This window comes from Physeter macrocephalus, chromosome 2, assembly GCF_002837175.3.
Source record: "Physeter macrocephalus isolate SW-GA chromosome 2, ASM283717v5, whole genome shotgun sequence".
Lineage (NCBI taxonomy): Eukaryota > Metazoa > Chordata > Mammalia > Artiodactyla > Physeteridae > Physeter > Physeter macrocephalus.
In genome coordinates this window covers 132,691,089-132,710,496 of record NC_041215.1, presented here as the reverse complement: position 1 = coordinate 132,710,496, position 19,408 = coordinate 132,691,089, and the positions used below count along the sequence as shown (strand labels likewise).

Genomic DNA, 19,408 nt, shown 5'->3' with positions numbered 1-19,408 from the left:
AATGGAGTGTTATATCTGTATTACTTACTAATTGCTGTATAACCAATTATTCCAAAATTTAGGAGCTTCACACAACTAACATTTATTATCTCACATAGTTTCTGAGGTCAAGAATCTCAGAATCTTAGAATTAAGAATCTCAGACCTGGGGAATTCCCTGGTGGTCCAGTGGTTAGGACTCCATGCTTTCACTGGCGGGGCCTGGGTTCAATCCCCGGTCAGGGAAAAAAAAAAAAAAAGAATCTCAGACTTTGGCTGGATGGTTCCAGCTCAGGGTGTCTCATGAGGTTGCAGTCGTCTGAAAGCTTGACTGGGTTGGAGGGCTCACTTCAAAGGTGACTCACATGGCAGTTGGCTGAGGCTCCAGTTCCCCACCAAGAGAACTTCTCTGTAAGTTTGTCCAGGACCCATAGCAACCAGCTTCCACCAGAGTCCCCCACAAGACAGGGAGTGTAAGAGAACACCAAAATGCCAAAAGGGTCTCTTATTACCTAATTTCAGCCATGATGTACCATCACTTTTGCTCTATTCTATTGATCAAGCAGACCAATCTTGCTATAAGGTGGAGGCAATTATACAGGAGTGCGAATACCAGGAGGCAGGAATCACTGGGGGCCACCTTTGAGGCTGGCAACCATAACACCTAACCTGTTATTGGAAAAAAAACTGCAGAAAATCTACCATTTTTTAGAACAAAAAAAATCCACCGGATACAATTATCTCCAAAGTGTGTCAGAGCAAACAAACGGACTTGAGGTATTTAACTGTGTACAAGAAAAAAAGTCGACACATTTGCATAAGATGACTTTAATTCCATTAGGTTCTAAGGAGCATTGAATCCTTCAGGTTATATTTGATTAAAATGTCTGTTCTTCACTTTTGCTAATCAGAAATGGTTTCCTCAGAGCGAACATTGTCAATCAGATGTGGTTTCTTGAAAAGTTTCAGAGGTTAATGTCACCGAGTGAATTTGAAAGCAAGTGAATTTCCCTAAGTATTGGTCCAGTTTAAAGTCATAGGATCCTTTAACATTGCATAAACAGTGAGCTATATTTGGGGATTTGACATACAGAGGGTCTGTCTTGGATCAGCTCTCAAAATACCTAAAGGATTTCCTTAAACAGGCCCAGGGTCAGATACAACAGGTGTTTGACTTCTAATTTTGGAACCCAAAGCAGCCAGTTTAGAGTGAGGTTGTTCTGCACTCATTCAGTAAGAGTGAGGATAATAAGTAATTTTGCCAAGACCTCATGTGTGGAAAAGACTGGCAACGTGTTATTGTTCTAATACTTCTGATAACAAAGCACATTTTTACAAGATAACAAAGAATTGCGATGAATTCTGATAAAGGCCTCTGTTTTCTTAGTATTTAATAATTCATTTTTAAAAATATCAAAGGTCAACTTTAGTGCCAGCCAGAATACTTCTTTTTTTTTTTTAAATTTTATTTATTTATTTATTTATATGCCTGGCAGAGGATGTGGAGAAATTGAAACCCTCGTGTACTGTTGGTGGGAATGTAAAATGGTGCAGCCACTGTGGAAAACAGTATGGCAGCTCCTCAAAAAATTAAAAATGGAAATACCAGATGATCCAGCAATTCCACTTCTGGGTATATACCCAAAAGAATTGAAAGTAGCATCTCAAAGAAATAATTGTATGCCCATGTTCTAGCAGCATTATTCACAATAGCCAGAAGGTGAAAGCAAATTGTGTCCATTGGCAGTTGAAACGCAAAATGTGGTCTGTCTATACAATGGAATATTATTCAGACATAGAAAGGAAGGAACTTCTGACATATACGACAACATGAATGAACCTGGAGGACATGATGCTAAGTGAAATAAGTCAGTATCAAAAAGACACATACTATATGATTCCACTTATATGAGGTACCTAGAGTAGTCAGATTCATAGAGACAGAGAGTAAAATGGTGATTTCCAGGGACTGGGGAGTTGGGCAAATGGGGAGATGTTGTTTAAGCGACGTAGAGTTTCAGTTTTTCAAGATGAAGAGCTCTGGAGTTTTGTTGCACAACAATGTGAGTATAATTAACACTACTAAACTATACCCTAAAAAATGGTTAAGATGGTAAATCTTATATTAGGGGTGTTTGAGCACAATTAAACATTTTTAAGAAGCAAACTTTATGAAGAAAATACAGCAGTCATAAACCTACGTGCACCAATCTAGCAGCTATGTGTTTAAAGTAAAAACTATTAAAATTCCATATGTAAATTGACCAAAATTCAGTTAAATGGGAAAATAATTTCAGACATCATTTTCAGATTTGGGCACAGCGAGGTTTTTTTTTTAATAAAAAATTAAAAATATACATTTGTAGTTTTATCTATGGAACATTTACAAACGTTGATCATATGCTGTCTGATATAGTAGCCACTAGCTACACATGACTATTGAGCACTTGAAATGTGCATAGCCCAAATTGATATGTGCTGTAAGTGTGAAATACATACCAGATTTTGAAGACTTAGTATGAAATTTAAACATGTGAACTATCTCATTAATAACTTTATATTGAGGCAAGTGGGCAAGATGTCAGATTGGGAAGAACTTGAGCTCACTTCCTGCCGCAGGCACAGCAGTATTACAATTTACAGAGCAAATATTGAAGAGAAAGACCTGAAGACTAGCAGAAAAGATCTTCTACAACTAAACATACAAAGAAGGAACCACAAGAAGATGTGTAGGAGAGGTGGAGACAAGGTAGAGTCCAGACCCATACCCTTGGGTGGACGACCCACAAATGGGGGATAATTACAATTGCAGAGGTTCTCCCTAAGGACTGAAGGATATGAGCCTACATTGGGCTTCCCAGCCCTGGGGGTCCTGAACCAGGAAGGAGAGCTTCCAGAACATTGGGCTTTGAAGGCCAGTAGGGCTTACTTTCCAGAGAGCCAGGGGGCTGTAGGATATAGAGACTCCGCTCTCAAAGGGTGCACACAAAATCTCACACACACTAGGACCCAGGGCAGAAGCAGTAATCCGAAAGGAGCCTGGTTCAGACCTGCCTGCTGATCTTGGAGAACCTCCCAGAGAGGCAGGAGGCAACAGGAGATCATCCTGGGGACATACACACACTGGCAGCAGCTCTATTGGGGAGCTCCGTTCTACCACAGTAACACTGTGCTGGCAAGTGACATTTTGGAATCTTCCCTCTAGCTTATTAGCATTGGGACGCAGCCCCACCCACCAGCCTGTCAACACCAGTACTAGGATACCTCAGGCCAAGTAGCTAGTTGAGTGGAGACACAGGCCCATCCACTAGTAGGCCAGCTTCCTTAGGATCCCCAGAGCTCACAGCCGCCTGGGACATGGCCCCATCTGCCAGAAGGCCCAGGATCTGGCCCTGTCCACCAGAGGGCCCAGGACATGGACTCGCCTACCAGTGCATCAGCACTAACCCAGGGACCCCCTGGGCCTCACCCCACCCTCCAGCAGGCTGATACCAGCTCCAGGACCCTCAGGCCCTGCAGCCAGAGACTCCAGGATCTGGCTCCACCTACCAGTGGGCCAGCATTAGGTATATACATAGATATATATGGCCCCAACATAGGAGAACCTAAATACAAAAAGCAAATGTTAACAGACATAAAAAGAGAAGTTGACAATAAACAACAATATTAGAGTACTTTAAAACCCCACATACATCAATGGATGCATCATTCAGACAAAATCAATAAGGAAACACTGGCCTTAAACAACACATTAGGCCAGGTAGACTTAATATAGATAGAACATTCCATCCAGAAGCAACAGAATACACATTCTTTTCAAGTGCACATGGAACATTCTACAGGGTAGATCACACATTAGGCCACAAAACAAGTCTCAGTAAACTTAAGAAGACTGAAATCATATCAAGCACCTTTTCCAACCATGATGCTATGAAACCAGAAATCAACTACAAGGAAAAAATTGCAAAAAACACAAACACATGAAGGCTAAACAATGTGCTACTAAACAACCAATGGGTCATTGAAGAAATCAAAGAGGAAATAAAAAAATACCTGGAGACAAATGAAAACAAAAACACAACAATCCAAAATCTATGGGAAACAGCAAAAGTAGTTCTAAGAGGGCAGTTTAGAGCAATACAACTGTACCTCAGGAAATAAGAAAAATCTCAAATAAACAACCTAACCTTACACCTAAAGTAACTAAAAAGAATAAACAAACTCCAAAGTTAGTATAAAAAAATAAAGATCAGGGCAGAAATTTAAAGGATCAATGAAACTAAGAACTGATTCTTTGAAAAGATAAAAATTGATAAACCTTCAGCCAGAGTCATCAAGAAAAAAGAGAGAGGGCCCAAATAAATAAAATCAGAAATGAGAAAGAGGAAGTCACAACAAACACCACAGAATATATAAAGGATCATAAGAGATTATTGGATTATTGTGAACAATTATATGCCAATAAAATGGACAACCTGGAAGACATGGACAGATTCCTAGAAATGTACAATCTCCCAAGACTGAACCAGGAAGAAATAGAAAATGTGAACAGACCAATTACCAATAATGAAATTGAATCAGTAATAAAATACTCCCAAGAAATTGAAGTCCAGGACCAAATGGCTTCACAGGTGAATTCTACCAAACATTTAGAGAAGAGTTAACATCTATCCTTTTCAAACTATTCCAAAAAATAGGAGAGGAACGAATGCTTCTTAACTCATGCTATGAGGCCAGCATCACCCTGATACCAAAACTAGAAAAAGATATCACACACACACACACACACACACACACACAAACAGCAAAAGTAGTTCTAAGAGGGCAGTTTAGAGCAATACAACTGTACCTCAGGAAATAAGAAAAATCTCAAATAAACAACCTAACCTTACACCTAAAGTAACTAAAAAGAGATGCAAAAATCTGAACAAAATATTAGCAAACCGAACTCAGTGGTACATTAAAAAGATCATACACCACAATCAAGTGGGATTTATCCCAGGGATGCATGGATTGTGCAATAGCTGCAAATCAGTCAATGTGATACACCACATTAACAAACTGAAGATTAAAAGTCATATGATCATCTCAATATATGTGGGAAAATCTTTTGACAAAATTCAACATCCATTTATTAAAAAAAAAAATCTCCACAAAGTGGGTATAGTGGTAAAATACCTCAGACTAATAAAGGCCATGTATGACAAGCCCACAACTAACACCATACTCAGTGGTGAAAAGCTGAAAGCATTTCCTCTAAGACCAGGAACAAGACTCTTGCCACTTTTAATAAACATAATATTATAAGTCCTGGCCACGGCAATCAGACAACAAAAAGAAATAAAAGGAATCCAAATTGGAAAGGAATAAGTAAAACTGTCACTCTTTACAGATGACATGACACTCACTATACACAGAAAATCCTAAAGGCACAATCAAAAACTACTAGAACTCATCAGTGAACTGGGTAAAGTTGTGGGACACAAAACTATTATACAGAAATCTGTTGCATTTCTATACACTGACAATGAACTATCCAAAAAAAAGAAATTAATGATACAATTTTATTTTCAATCACATCAAAAAGAATGAAATACATAGGAATAAATCTAACTGAGGAGGTAAAACATCTATACAGGAAAACTGTAAGACACTGATGAAAGAAATTGAAAATGACACAGATGGAAAGATACACTGTGCTCATGGACTGGAAGAATTAATATTGTTAAAATGACCATACAACCCAAGGCAAACTACAGATTCAACACAATACCTATTAAAACACCAACAGCATTTTTCACAGAATGAGAACAAATAATTCAAAAATTTGTATGGAAACAGAAAAGACCCTGAATAAACAAACAAACAAAAATTTTTGAGAGAGAAGAACAGAACTGGAGCAGCAACAAGGATGGACCTAGAGATTATCATACTAAGTGAAGTTAAGTCAGACAGAGAAAGACAATAATCATGTGATATCACTTATATGTGGAATCTAAAAAAGTGATACAAATGAACCTATTTACAAAACAGAAACAGACTCACAGACACAGAAAAGAAACTTATGGTTACCAAAGGGGAAGGAGAGGGGAGGGTTAAATTAGGAGCTTGGGATTAACAGATACACATCACTATATATCAAATAGAGACATAGCAAGTTCTTACTGTATAACACAGGGAACTGTATTCAATACCTTGTAATAATCTATAATGGAAAAGAATCTGAAAAAGTATATATATCTGAATAACTTTGCTGTACAACAGAAATTAACACAACATTGTAAATTAACTACACTTCAATTTTTAAAAAGAGCAGAACTGGAGGCGTCATGCTCCCTGGTTTCAAACTATACTACAAAGCTACAGTGATCAAAACAGTATGGTACTTCAGTCTATGATTGAAGGCAATTTGTGGGATGATACACATAGAGGAAACACCATGTAAAAAACTTCTTCTTGCTGTAAATGTTAGTGTATGTTAGCTGTGAGTGCTCCTCCAACTATGTTTGCAACTGTACATGCCAAATCTGATAGCCCAGAAACCATCACAAACGAATTTCCCTTGACGGAAAGAAAAATTATGATCCCAGTGAGGGCTAAAAAAGAAAGATAAAGAAGCCAAGCACAACTGGTAGAATCTGGACACATAAGTAATAAAAACTGGGGATTATTTAAAGTGTTCATTTGGAAATATGAAAATATGGTCGTATTCCCCACTGCTATTATTTCATTTTATTTTATTTTTTAAAAAAAACATGTTATTTATTTATTTATATTTTTTTACTATATATTTTATTTATTTATTTTTGGCTGCATTGGGTCTTTGTTGCTGCACACGGGCTTTCTCTAGTTGCGGCGAGCAGGGGCTACTCTTCATTGTAGTGCACGGGCTTCTCATTGTGGTGACTTCTCTTGTTGCAGAGCACTGGCTCTAGGTGTGTGGGCTTCAGTAGTTGTAGCACGAGGGCTCAGTAGTTGTGGCTCACGGGCTCTAGAGCACAGGCTCAGTAGTTGTGGTGCATGGGCTTAGTTGCTCCACGGCACATAGGATCTTCCCAGACCAGGGATCAAACCTGTGTCCCCTGCATTGGCAGGCAGATTCAGACCAGGGCTTGAACCCATGTCCCTTGCATTGGCAGGTGGATTCTTAACCACTGCGCTACCAGGGAAGCCCCCCACTGCTATTATTTTAAATAAAAATGTTGAGAATCACACACACACAAAAACAGGATGGTACTGGCACAAAAACAGACACATAGATCAATGCAACAGAATATAGAGCAGAAATAAACCCACACTTATATGCGCAATTAATCTATGACAAAGGCGGTAAGAATATACAATGAGGGGAAGACAGCCTCTTCAGTAAATGGTGTTGGGAAAACACAGCTACATATAAAAGATCAAACTGGATTACTCTCTCACGCCATGCACAAAAATAAATTCAAAATAGATTAAAGACTTAAATGTAAGACCTGAAACCATAAAAATTCTAGAAGAAAACACAGGCAGTATGCTCTTTAACGTCAATATTAGTCATTTTTTTTGGCTATGTCTCCTCAAGCAAGGGAAACAAAAGCAAAATAAACAAATGGGACTATATCCAACTAAAATCTTTTTTTTTCATGTAATAATGTATATTTTAATATCAGATTTGTGTAGTGATTTAGAACAATAAATATCACACAGTGAAAAATTTATCATAAACTAAATGCAATAACAAGAGGAAACAAATGCTTATGTACACATTAACAAGGTCTTTACAGTAAATTATAGTGTAGAGTTCCATCACAGCATATTTGTATACAAAGCTGATAATGTGAACACTGAAAGAACTCTGTCATGTAGCTCTTTAATCTTGATTTAATAAAGTTGGTACAGTATCAAATAATATCAAAAGTCTAAAAAAATGCAGTGAGTTTTTATATCATGTTTATAAATTATTGTTTATATACCATAAAAAAATAAGGTCAAAAGTGCAGTTTTAAAAAAAGTAGAAATTGTTATTCTTGGTAAGAACTAGAAAAATGTATTGTCCCAAATAAGAAGCAATCTAAAGGCTTATACAATTTCTTAGGCATTTTCCTTTAACTCTCATACAACCTTGGTTACCATATCCTACAAGATAAACCAACACAAAGGGAGTGAGATAATCTTTTTATAAAAATAATAAAAAACACAGATCTAGTAATGAGAAACACTGGAAGTAAATATAATGATAGGCCTCCCCCGAAATGAATTAAATGACTTTTTGCTCACAGGAATGAATGGGCTATCACTGAATGTGATAAAACTTGGGAAATTTCAAAGCATTTCTAAAAATTTTAATCTTTTTTAAGTTTTTAGGTATAACTGGTGCATACATCCCAGGATTATGAAACTTTCTCGTGTAATAACTAAGACAAAATGTGACTTAAAGGTGCTAAATCATATCACAGAAAATAAAGACTAAGGATCCAGTAATTAAAAGGCAGCAGTATAGAAACTAGTCAAGAAGAAGCAGATGGACAGAACACAACTCTGTGTCTTAATTGGCACTTACCACAGTAACTAGTTATATTTTGACAAATTCTAGAACAAATGCCTATATTGAAATACGTGTGATACATGAACCATTTATATAAGAAACTGAAAGGGTAAAATTACGGGCTTATGAAACAAATTAAATTTAGAGAGAAGAAAAAGATAAAAGGAATGTGAAGAAAAATCTTACTTTTAAACTTACTGTGGGATCAAAATATTGACAGAGCTGTATCAATCAAGAGCAGTCTTCCTGCTGCTAAGACAGGCAGGCAGCTGAGCCTGGTGCACCACTACCCCTGCTCTCTCCAAATGCTGCTATGTAACTGGTGCTTTGTTTGTAGGACACTGAGCAATAGAGGCTTATTTTTTGTTTTTTACTGAATGGAGTAAGTTCCTTGGTTGGGTTAACATATATAGACTGCCTGAGATAATAAAAACTTCACCATTACATTAGGTTAATGGGGAATGAAGGTCTGTCTTCCTAGTTCTGACAGGAGAAAAGGGTTGGCTGCTGAAGACAGTATGGGTGCTCTGTAGGCTACATACATACATACTTAATAATTAATGTCACCTTCAGTAGAAGATTAAAAATCGATGGCTAGGGAGGGTGGGAGGGAGGGAGACACAAGAAGGAGGAGATATGGGGATATACGTATATGTATAACTGATGCACTTTGTTATAAAGCAGAAACGAACACACCACTGTAAAGCAATTATACTCCAATAAAGATGTTAAAAAAAAATCGATGGCTATGGATGCTTGTGCAGAATCTTCCCTCCCTCTGACAAATTTCACAGGGAATCTCTTCCATTACTCTGTCTCCGAGGGCCTGTTCAGAGCACTCATGCGCCTGCTTGAAAGAGTAGCTTCTCTTTTTGAAGATGCTATTAAATGTTTTCATTGGCTGCGGTTGTGCAAAACCATTTCGGAAGGGAAGTTCCATGGAACTCAGGTTGGTCCTGCTTTGCTTGAGGCTGGGTGCTTGAGATCCACAGTGACGGTCGTGGATGCCCGGCGACGCAGTGGAGGAGCTCCGCGTCTTCTGGTAGCTGTCCAGTTCCTCTGACGGTCTGCAGACATCTCCTTGTCTCTCGGTGAAAACAGTTCATAATGAGGAGGATCAAACTCTTCTTGAAATCCAGTTTTATTAAAAGCAATGTTGCAAGCCATGACCTTTTTTCGAGGCTGTCTCACTTGGACTAAAATAGAAATAATGAGAAGGACCAAGACAATCCCTGACGCAATGCCAACAATTGTTCCGTGAGTTTTAACGATTTGTTCAAACAGTCCTGCTTTTTTCTTTTCTTTACAATGATTTTCATCCCAAGGGTATGCACAGTTTTCAACCCCATTACCTACTAAAGAATTATTGACGCACGTGTTGCTATGGCAGAAGAAAGTGCTGTCTGTGCAGGGAGGCTCCACAAAGGAAGTAAAAAGCCTTCTGAACGTGCTAAGCCGACTACCTTCATCAGCCCACATCCGTATCACCCCAACTCCTGTTTTAAGCATTACGTCATGGGCCACGGTGCTGCAAAACTTGGCCTTCAGATTTTCAATAGAACTGCTCCCATCGTAGACTGCAACAAAGTTTCTCTTGCATTCATTTGAGTGCTCCATTTGATAATCTAGGAACCTCAAATAAATCTTATCTTTTGGAGTAGCTTTACTCGTCCAATTGCAATCAACTGCTTGGCCGGGTTTTGTTTTCTCCCCTTGTTCTACCTGACTCGAACGTACTATTCCGTCGGCTCCTGACAGCTCAAACTGGCAACCTCCTAGGTAAGTAAAGTCTGGATCTGGAATAAACGAATATTTTGCTAGAAATCCCAGTCCTTCAAGTTCTTCATCAGAACTGAACTTAATCCACATGAATCTCCCTGTTGATCTCATTAATGGAGGGCTTTTCACACCACAGTAACGATCTACATGTGGAGAGAAACCAAAGGGCCCGTCTCGAACTTCCAAGTGATCAAACCGACATTCAAAGGTCAGCTGTGTTTTTTGACGGGGAGCAGCTTCCAAAATGGAGATACGTTCCTTGTTTGGTGGATATGAGTCAAGATAATTTGGTGAAGCAAAATGACCTCCATTTCTGGTTCGAGCCCAAAGGCCACGCTGGGTTGCAGGAATGTGCTTGATTCCAATATTTTGTCCATCTTGGGTCTTTTGGGCCACAGCAATCCCTTCCACTACAAGTATTGTTATTAACCACACAGGACGGAGCAGAGCTGCTCCAGGGCCAGGTTCCCGAGCTGCCCGGCGCTTCGCTGCGGGGCCGAGGAGGCGGCGGCGGCAGCGCGGCGGCAGCCCCGCTGCATCCGCATCGCCCGCCACCAGGCTGCTCCCCGAGGGGTAGGGCTCAGGTCCTGCAGGCCGCCATGCCCGAGCCTCCCGGCGGGCTCTTGCGCTGCCCCAGCCCCGCGACGGGCGCCGCCGCTTGCTCCGCGGCGCTCCGTCCCATCGACCGCCTCGGAGCCGGGGAGCGCGGACCGGAGGGACCTGACCTGCGCCGTCCGCCTGCGGCCGCGGCGCAGACCCCGCCCAAGTTCAAACTAAAATCTTTTGAACAGCAAAGGAAATTAGTAACAAAAGGAAAAGTCCACTTACTGAATGGGAGAAGATATTTGCAAATGATGTATCCGATAAGGGGTTAATATCCAAAATACGGAAAGAAAACATACAAGTCAACAATAACAACGACAACAAATAACATGGTTAAAAATCGGCAGAGGACTCAAGTAGACATTTTTCCAGAGAAGACATACAGATGGCCAATAGGCACATGAAAAGATTCTCAGCATCACTAATCATCAAGGAAATGCAAATCCAAACCACGATAAGATTACCACTGCACACCTGTCAGAATGGCTATTATCAAAAAGACAACAAGTAACAAGTGTTGGTGAGGATGTAGAGAAAAGGGAACCCTCGTACATTGTTGGTGGAAACGTAAATTGGGGAAGCCACTATAGAAAACAACATGAAGGGTCCTCAAAAAATTAAAAATAGAAACCCCATATGATCCAGCATGCCTACGTCTGGGTACTTATCCAAAGAAAAGAAAACACCAATTAGAAAATACATATGCATTCCTATGTTCACTGCGGCATTATTTACAATAGACAAGAATATTGGCTATTGCATATTACTCAGCCATAAAAAAGAATGGAATCTTGTTTTTGCGACAACATGGATGGACCTGGGGCTCTTAATGCTTAGTGAAATAAGTCAGATAGAGAAAGACAAATACTGTATGATTTCACTTACATGTGGAAAATAAAAGGCAAAGCAAATGAACAAAATGAACAACTATAACAAAACAGAAACAGACTCATAGATACAGAGAACAAACGGGTGTTTGATAGAGTGGAGAAGAGAAATGGGTGGGAGGGATTAAGATACAAACTTCAGTTGCAAAACATATGTCACAGGTAAGGAATTAGAGTGTGAGAAATACTGTCAACAGTTATGTAATATCTTTCTACAGTGAATATCATAGCCTGATTTACTGTAGTGATTATTTTGAAGTGTATGGAAGTACTGAATCACTATGTAGTGTGATAGGAGCTAACACAGTGCTGTAGGTCAATTATACTTCAAAAACAAACAAGCTTATAGAAATAGAAATTCGATTTGTGTCCACCAGAAGCGCTGAACGGGGGGAGGGGGAATTGGATGAAGGCGGTCAAAGGGTACAAACTTCCAGTTGTAAGAGAAATAAGTGCTAGGGATGTAATGTACAACATGGTAAAGATAATTAGCACTTCTCTATGTTATCTATGAAGGTCGCTGAGAGTAAATTCTAAGAGTTCTCATCCTAAGGAAAAAAAAATTTTCTGTTCCTTTAATTTTGTATCTATATGCGATGATGGGTGATCACTAAACTTATTGTGGTAAGCATCTCATAATTTAGGTAAGTCAATCACTATGCTGTCCACCTTAAGCTTATACAGTGCTGCATGTCAATTATATCTCAATAAAACTGGAAGAAACAATGGCAAATGAGTACCTGAAAAATTTTTTATATTGAGTATATGTTTAATGGATCATGTTTTTGATATATTTGATTCAATAAAATATATTATTAAAATTAACTTTAACCCTCATTTTGCTTCTTTTAATATGTCTACTGAAAAGCTTTCAATTACATATGTGGCTTGCATTATATTTCTATTGGATAATTCTGTACTAGACCATAAAGAAAACCTATTAAGAAATTTTTTTAAAGCAATGACCCCACAAGAACATTCGCTGATTATAATTCAAAATCATTAGAGAAAAAGAAGAGAAAGATGGCTTCCAAAAATCTTAACCATATGGGAATTAAGAATCAACCTTGTTAAAACAAATAGATAGCCACTGACTCAGAGAAAATCAATAATGTAAATTTAAGAAAAAGAAAATGACAGCAATTTATACCAAAATCTAAGGAGTCAAGAAAATGTTTTATGTATGACCTTCAATTCTTCACTATTAAGAAAACATAAAGGAACTTAATGCTTACCTAAGGAAATTAGAAAAACAGCTATAACATAAATCAAGGGATACAAGGATGATAGCATTAATAAAAACAATAAGCTGCAATTAATGAAATAGAAAACAAAAATAGTAAAAAGAATAAGCAAATCCAAAAGTTATTTCTTTGAGAAGACCAATAATATAATTCAACCCATCATAAACATTAAGAAGGAGAAGGGGGCTTCCCCGGTGGCGCAGTGGTTGAGAGTCCGCCTGCCGATTCAGGGGACACGGGTTCGTGCCCCGGTCCGGGAAGATCCCACATGCCGCGGAGCGGCTGGGCCCGTGAGCCATGGCCGCTGGGCCTGCGCGTCCGGAGCCTGTGCTCCGCAACGGGAGAGGCCACAGCAGTGAGAGGCCCGGGTACCGAAAAAAAAAAAAACAAAAAACAAAAAACAAGAAGGAGAAGGAACAAAAATATTAAAACTTTAGACTTTAATCTTTCATATTTTGAGAAGAATTTCCATAAACATTTAAAGGAGTCACATCTAAGGGTAAACCAAGCCAAATAAATAAGAATGACAAAATCTCAAAGTAAAAAAAAAGCTAGTGGAACAAAAAAGATAACGCTCTGCTTACAATGTATAAAACTTGAGAATTTCAGTGTAAATGATCTTTCATGTACCAAATAAATTGGCACAAACATATCTACATGCCTCCAAATGACATGCCTCCAGATGACATAACTTGTCTTGCTTGGCACCTTTTAAATAATGATAATAGATAATATTTGTGTGCTCTCTGTGACAGTATTAAGGTCAGAATGGTTAGGTCACCCACCCAAGGTCATTCAGCTATAAAATGGTAGTGGGGATTTGAAGTCTACTCTAGAGAATATATTCACACAGAAAAAGTAAAAAGAAAAGAGCGGCAATTGTTTTTTAAATGCCTCCCTACTTTCCCTTTTTACAAATCTAATAGATACATACACATTTTATAATTGGTCAAATGCATTGCATATAGGAAGAAAAAACAAGTAGAATAGGTCCTTTATGGTGTGAGCAAAAAAGAAAAATGAAGTTAGAGTCCTGTGCAATAGCATATACTACATTAATAAAAAGAGATACAGGGCTTCCCCGGTGGCGCAGTGGTTGAGAGTCCGCCTGCCGATGCAGGGGACGCGGGTTCGTGCCCCGGTCCGGGAAGATCCCACATGCCGCGGAGCGGCTGGGCCCGTGAGCCGTGGCCGCTGGGCCTGCGCGTCCGGAGCCTGTGCTCCGCAACGGGAGAGGCCACAACAGTGAGAGGCCCGCGTACCGCAAAAAAAAACAAAAAACAAAAAACGTAGAACTGAATGAGCCGCTCGCGTACTCGCCCTGTCCCGCCCCTCACAGCAGGTGTTCAGGCCCTTGTCTGAAGAGTAGGGGTCCCTCTGTCTCTAAGATTCTGGATTCTTTGCTTAGAGAATGTTCTGCATTGTTCCTTGCACCGTGACCCCCTTATAGGAATTGCTCCCTTTTACTAAGGCCTCGTTGGTGCCAATTGCTGTGACTTTTACTTACATGATGTTCTGTAGCTTTCACAGTAATTCTATGAGTAAGGATTATTATCATCATTTTCTTTATTAGTGGGGAAAATCATGGGCCAGGGAAGTTAAGTGTCTGGCTCATTGTTCCTGAGCTATAAAAGCATAGATCTAGGAGAACGGAGTCCAGCCAGATCTGACTCCAAGGCCATGTTTTGGTCATTACCCGACTCTGCTTCTCCTTGTAGGTATACCCATTTTGAAGGACAGGATCATTTATTCAGTATTTATTGAGTCTGTATCGTGGACCAAGGCTGGACACTGAGGAACAAGATAGGCATGCTTCCTGCCTTTGTAGAGTTTTCAAACTGAGTTTTCACGATAGTGAGGTGTGAAGTCAGTTCAGAGGGTCACAACTGACATTTAAAAGAAATAGAAAATATTGGATGCACCAAACATTGTGGTGTTTTACGAAACTCGTATGAAACTCTGCGTATGGTAGTTTACAGTGTAAAACACATTTTCCTTGGTTGGTTGTGGCCCAAAGAGTTGAAAGATACTGACCAGAGGTCTCAGAGTTGGGGGGGAGATGGTTTTGAAACAAGGAAGATAATAGGTTAGATGAGTGACAAGACAGCACACGTGATAGAATAAGGAGGAAGGTGGCAGGGTGTCCTTCAGACAAGACCCCTCGTGCCTTCTGAGAGGGTAACGTTTGGGCGGAGACATTAAGGAGGAGAGTAATGGGATGTCAGTGGCCCAGAACAGCAGGTACAAGAACCCTGGGTCAGGGAGACAGAGGTGGAAATAATGTGGACCATACTGTCTGACTATAATGTAGTACAATTGGAAAATAATAACGTCTGTAACTCTACAAAACAGAAATAGAGTTGCAGATGTAGAAAATAAACTTAGTTACCAGAGGGTAAGCGGGGGAGGGGTAAATTGGAGGATTGGGATTGACATATACACACTGCTATATATAGAATAAATAACTGATAAGAACCTAGTGTGTAGCACAGGGAACTCTACTCAGTACTCTATAATGGCCTATATGGGAAAAGAATCTAAAAAAGAGTGGATATATGTATATGTATAACAGATTTACTTTGCTATTATACACCTGAAACTAATATAACATTGTAAATCAACTAGACTCCAATAAAAATTTAAGAAAGAAGAAAATAATAAAAAATATAAGCAAACCCCATTGCCTAGTAACCCCATCATCATCTTTATCACCATCACCCTTCCTAACTTGGGTCAAATACGAATCAAAAACTAAATTATATAATATTGTCGTGCTGACCTTTGATTGCAACAAGAGGAGCCACCGCAACGAGAAGCCCGCGCACCGCAACGAAGAGAAGCCCCAGCTCGCCGCAACTAGAGAAAGCCTGTGCGCAGCAACAAAGACCCAGTGCAGCCAAAAATTAATTAATTAATTATTTTTTTTTTAAAAAATGACAACAGCAAAAAACAAAGCCAGGCTTGTAAAAAAAAAAAAAAGTGTTTAAAAAAATTTTAAAAACAAATGTAATTTGCCAGTTCTTTCATCCTTCTTTTTTTTTAAAATTTATTTATTTTTCATTTATTTAATTTTTGGCTGCATTGGGTCTTCGCTGCTGCGCACGGGTTTTCTCTAGTTGTGGCGAGCGGGGGCTACTCTTCGTTGCGGTGTGCAGGCTTCTCATTGCGGTGGCTTCTCTTGTTGTGGAGCATGGGCTCTAGGCGCACGGGCTTCAGTAGTTGTGGCACACAGGCTTCAGTAGTCGTGGCTCGCGGGCTCTAGGGCGCAGGCTCAGTAGTTGTGGCGCACGGGCTTAGTTGCTCGGCGGCACATGGGATCTTCCCGGACCAGGGCTTGAACCTGTCTCCCCTGCATTGGCAGGCGGATTCCTAACCACTGCGCCACCAGGGAAGCCCCCTTTCATCCTTCTTGAACAGCCTCAAGCAAAAACCCCTGATGGATGGATTCACAGCTCAAGTTCTCTGCTCCTACTGAGCTGGAGAAGATCGCACAACTGTTACGAACGCGCCTTTACTAAAGGGCGATCACGGCTGAATCACGCCATTGCTTGTCAGTCCTATTACGGACCCTCACCCCTCCCTCTCATTCCTCTCAAAGACCATCGCAAACCTTTACTGCACTACTGGAGTCACTTTAACAATTTATCTCACCAAAGACTGTTAGAAGGAGAATGAGAGGTGGAAATCTTTAAAAAGATCAGTAGATAAAGAAGCACCGGGAAGTAAGTTGTTTTTTAAACAAACGTGCTCCACTTGGAACGTTGATTGAATAAAAGCACCAATACAGACCCGAGATAATGGTTTCCTGTTGGCACAGTTGATACCCCCGATGAAGACCATGTTGGGCATGATTGGCCGGGGGTAGTCCATCACAAAGTCTCCTCTGAACAGCCAGATGGATGCAGAGCCAAAAATATCCACCAGCGACACCTCTCTGTGAAGCAGGTCAGAGGCTATACGTGCATAAGGAGTGAAAGAAACTTGGCAGATGTACTTGAGGGTCAAAGGGTAGAGCACGTTCTTGACCCTTTGGAAGAATGTCATGTGGTCTGAATTCATTGTTAGTAACCTAGGAACATATGAGAAAGGGTTTGGGCACGCTGTGCCCTCAATATCTAAGTCACATGGAATGGAACGCAAAAAAAACACAGCCGGAATCGACAGGTACTTAGCCAGCACCGCTCCGCAGGGGTAAACGGGGTCCGTTAAAACCACATCAAAGGAACTGGCATTCAGGTGCCTGATCAGGTCCTTGGTATAAAATAGTTGCTCACAAGACCTTTGAAAGACCAAAGACACATTTTTCAAAGAGGCCATAGTTTCCAAAAACAATGTTAGAAAATGTATTCTTTCAAAAAGCAGATGAGTCTTGCCTGTCACGATGTAATCAAATTCATCCTGGGTGTATGGAATGGCATAGGTTTTCATGGTGAAAAAGTCCTCTGCCTTGATGTGCATATTCACCTCAGGAGAAAGGACCACTGCTTGGTGGCCTCTGGCATGGAGCTCCCGCACGGCCTCCCGCATGCTGAGCCAGTGGCTGCCCTCCATGGGGACCACCAGCACCTTCCCAGCCTCGGCCCATCGCCCGACGCACAGGCAGAGCAAGAGGCCACGGAGTACCTGCCCGGGAAGCCACAGTCCCAGGGACATCTCTGCAGGAGCCAAAAGCAGCTGACTTTCTGTTCAGGCTGTGCCGCCTGCATTTGTTTTCTTTATCTTATCATCAGGCCACTTAAGCAAAATGGCATGTAATTGGAAGGCAGTGCTCCCTTCCTACATTAATCATTACAGAATAAGTCTATCCCTGTGTTTCATCACCTCTGCTTTCACCCGGGGAAAGACCACTCCCCCTTAGCTTGGAAAACCTCCTCTGACTCTGTTGCTCCCTCCGGGGAGCATTCTAGTTCACTCTCTTTGTTTTTCATCCAATGCCCAAAGCAAGTCTGTGCCTGCGCATTCCCTTTGATCACCTCCTATTTCTCTGTTAACCATGTTCTACGGGGCTGTGACTGAGCTCTGAGGAGTCACCTACGCCCTAGTCCCAGCCAGAACCTCTCTGCTGGATGTGACCTTATTTGATAACTCTTTCAACTCTTTTCCCCAATCACGGGTGAACACAGAGCACATCCAGGAAAATATGTAACATTGCCAAGACAGCTTTCTCTCAGCGGGGAGGGGATGCTGGCTGTCCGTTTTTTTCCCGTTCCACATGGGGCCACCTCTTGCAACGTTCAGGGCAGAGTCTATTGAAGTGGCTGTCAGCTATGGAAATATCTGGAGGGATTCCGGAGGAAGGACAGCAGAAGGGTTGGTTGAGAATTCTGTATCTACCTCATGGAATAGGGGTCGCTGTTATCTAAGGCGTCAATGGACAAGGCAACCCTTAGCAATGACAGAGTGGAGTCAGAGAGCGCCGTCCCCTGGCCTCGGAGCAGGCTCTCTGAATTCCTCTTCTGATGCTGGAGGCTCCAGTCTTCTGCTACTCTGTTTAGGGACTGGGGTGTACATTCATCTGGGCCTTTGTTACATCTTATAGTTTATGTTCAGATTCTGCTCCAAGGTCATTTACCGTCCTAAGTCCTGATAAGGACAGATTCCTCCAGAACAGAGGGGCTCCATAATTTGTGGGACCTTCTGAGGTGGGGCCCGTGAGTCTGGCCCTGCTACAGAGACTGATGCCCACACGTGCTCAGCAAGATACTGACATCTCCGTGTCCCGTCTGCCCTGGGGATGGTGCGGGAGGGCTCCTTGGGCTGCCCAGCTCTCTCTCTCTCGCTGAGCACGCTCTTCTGCATCCATGGCTTCTGCCACAGAGACATCCTGTCCCAGGCCGCAGGACCGGCCAGGCTGAGGCTTCCCTTTCGGAGAAAGTTACCCCCATTAGGGATCCACCACCGAGCAACACGTGCACACCAAGACGCCTCCTGTGTCATACCAGCTGCCACTGTGCAGGGAGCGTTTGCTTCAACCGTCCTTGGAGCCTGTGCGTCCAGGGTCCTGCTTCTCTTACTTCCCCTCTAACAGCAACATCTATGCTCTCTTTTTCTGGAGTCTCTTTCTGTCCCAGCCACATAACTGCACGTTTTCCCCAAGGCTCAGTTTCTGTCCTCTACTCCCAGGTTAAATCCTATCTTTTCTGTCCCCCATTCATTTCCACAAACAGCCATGCAGAATTTCTTGAGAGTGTAGGATCAAGGCTGCTCAAGTGCTACTTTCAGGGTATAAGGATATGCTAAGGAAGGGAGCAGGGCCGCCGGGAGGGTGGGACTTCAAGTTTGTTTTTGCTGCTGCAGCTGCTGTCAGTGTTGTTAGCAAGAGAAGCTGCTGTTTGGGTTTCCAGCCACCAGTGAATCTAGCGACACCCTATCTGGTGGCAGAAGCAGCA

At 41.2% G+C, this 19,408-nt stretch overlaps 3 protein-coding genes and 1 non-coding gene across 4 annotated transcripts in view; 1 reads left to right on the top strand and 3 right to left on the bottom strand.

Annotated features, from left to right (window-relative positions):
- Positions 1-19,408, bottom strand: part of LOC102988955 (UDP-glucuronosyltransferase 1A10) — a 68,315-nt gene that overhangs the window by 24,745 nt on the left and 24,162 nt on the right. The gene's annotated exons all lie outside the window — the stretch shown is intronic.
- TRNAK-UUU (transfer RNA lysine (anticodon UUU)) lies at positions 155-226 on the top strand. The gene has a single exon. It is a non-coding gene; the product is annotated as a tRNA-Lys (tRNA).
- On the bottom strand, positions 9,245-10,830 carry LOC102993643 (neuropilin and tolloid-like protein 2; the record flags this gene model as incomplete). The annotated part of the gene is given in 4 exon segments (XM_055091177.1): positions 9,245-9,290; positions 9,292-9,571; positions 9,574-10,722; positions 10,725-10,830. Coding segments are annotated over 4 exon segments (1,581 nt in total), but the record flags the coding sequence as incomplete, so codon positions are not given.
- On the bottom strand, positions 10,866-17,687 carry LOC129392842 (UDP-glucuronosyltransferase 1A3-like). Its single transcript, XM_055091174.1, has 2 exons — positions 16,799-17,687; positions 10,866-11,065 (listed from the first exon to the last, which is right to left on the bottom strand). The coding sequence occupies exons 1-2, from the start codon at positions 17,670-17,672 to the stop codon at positions 10,866-10,868; spliced, it is 1,074 nt and encodes a 357-aa protein (XP_054947149.1). The 5' UTR covers positions 17,673-17,687.

Bases quoted from the DNA above. Each gene is read 5' to 3' on its own strand.
- LOC129392842 (XM_055091174.1), bottom strand. From the start codon at position 17,672: ATGTCCCTGGGACTGTGGCTTCCCGGGCAGGTACTCCGTGGCCTCTTG. The intron at 11,066-16,798 runs GTGCTTTTATTC...GCTGTTCAAAAG, and splicing joins ATTATCTCGGGTCTGTATTG to ATTTTAGTTTGAACTTGGGC.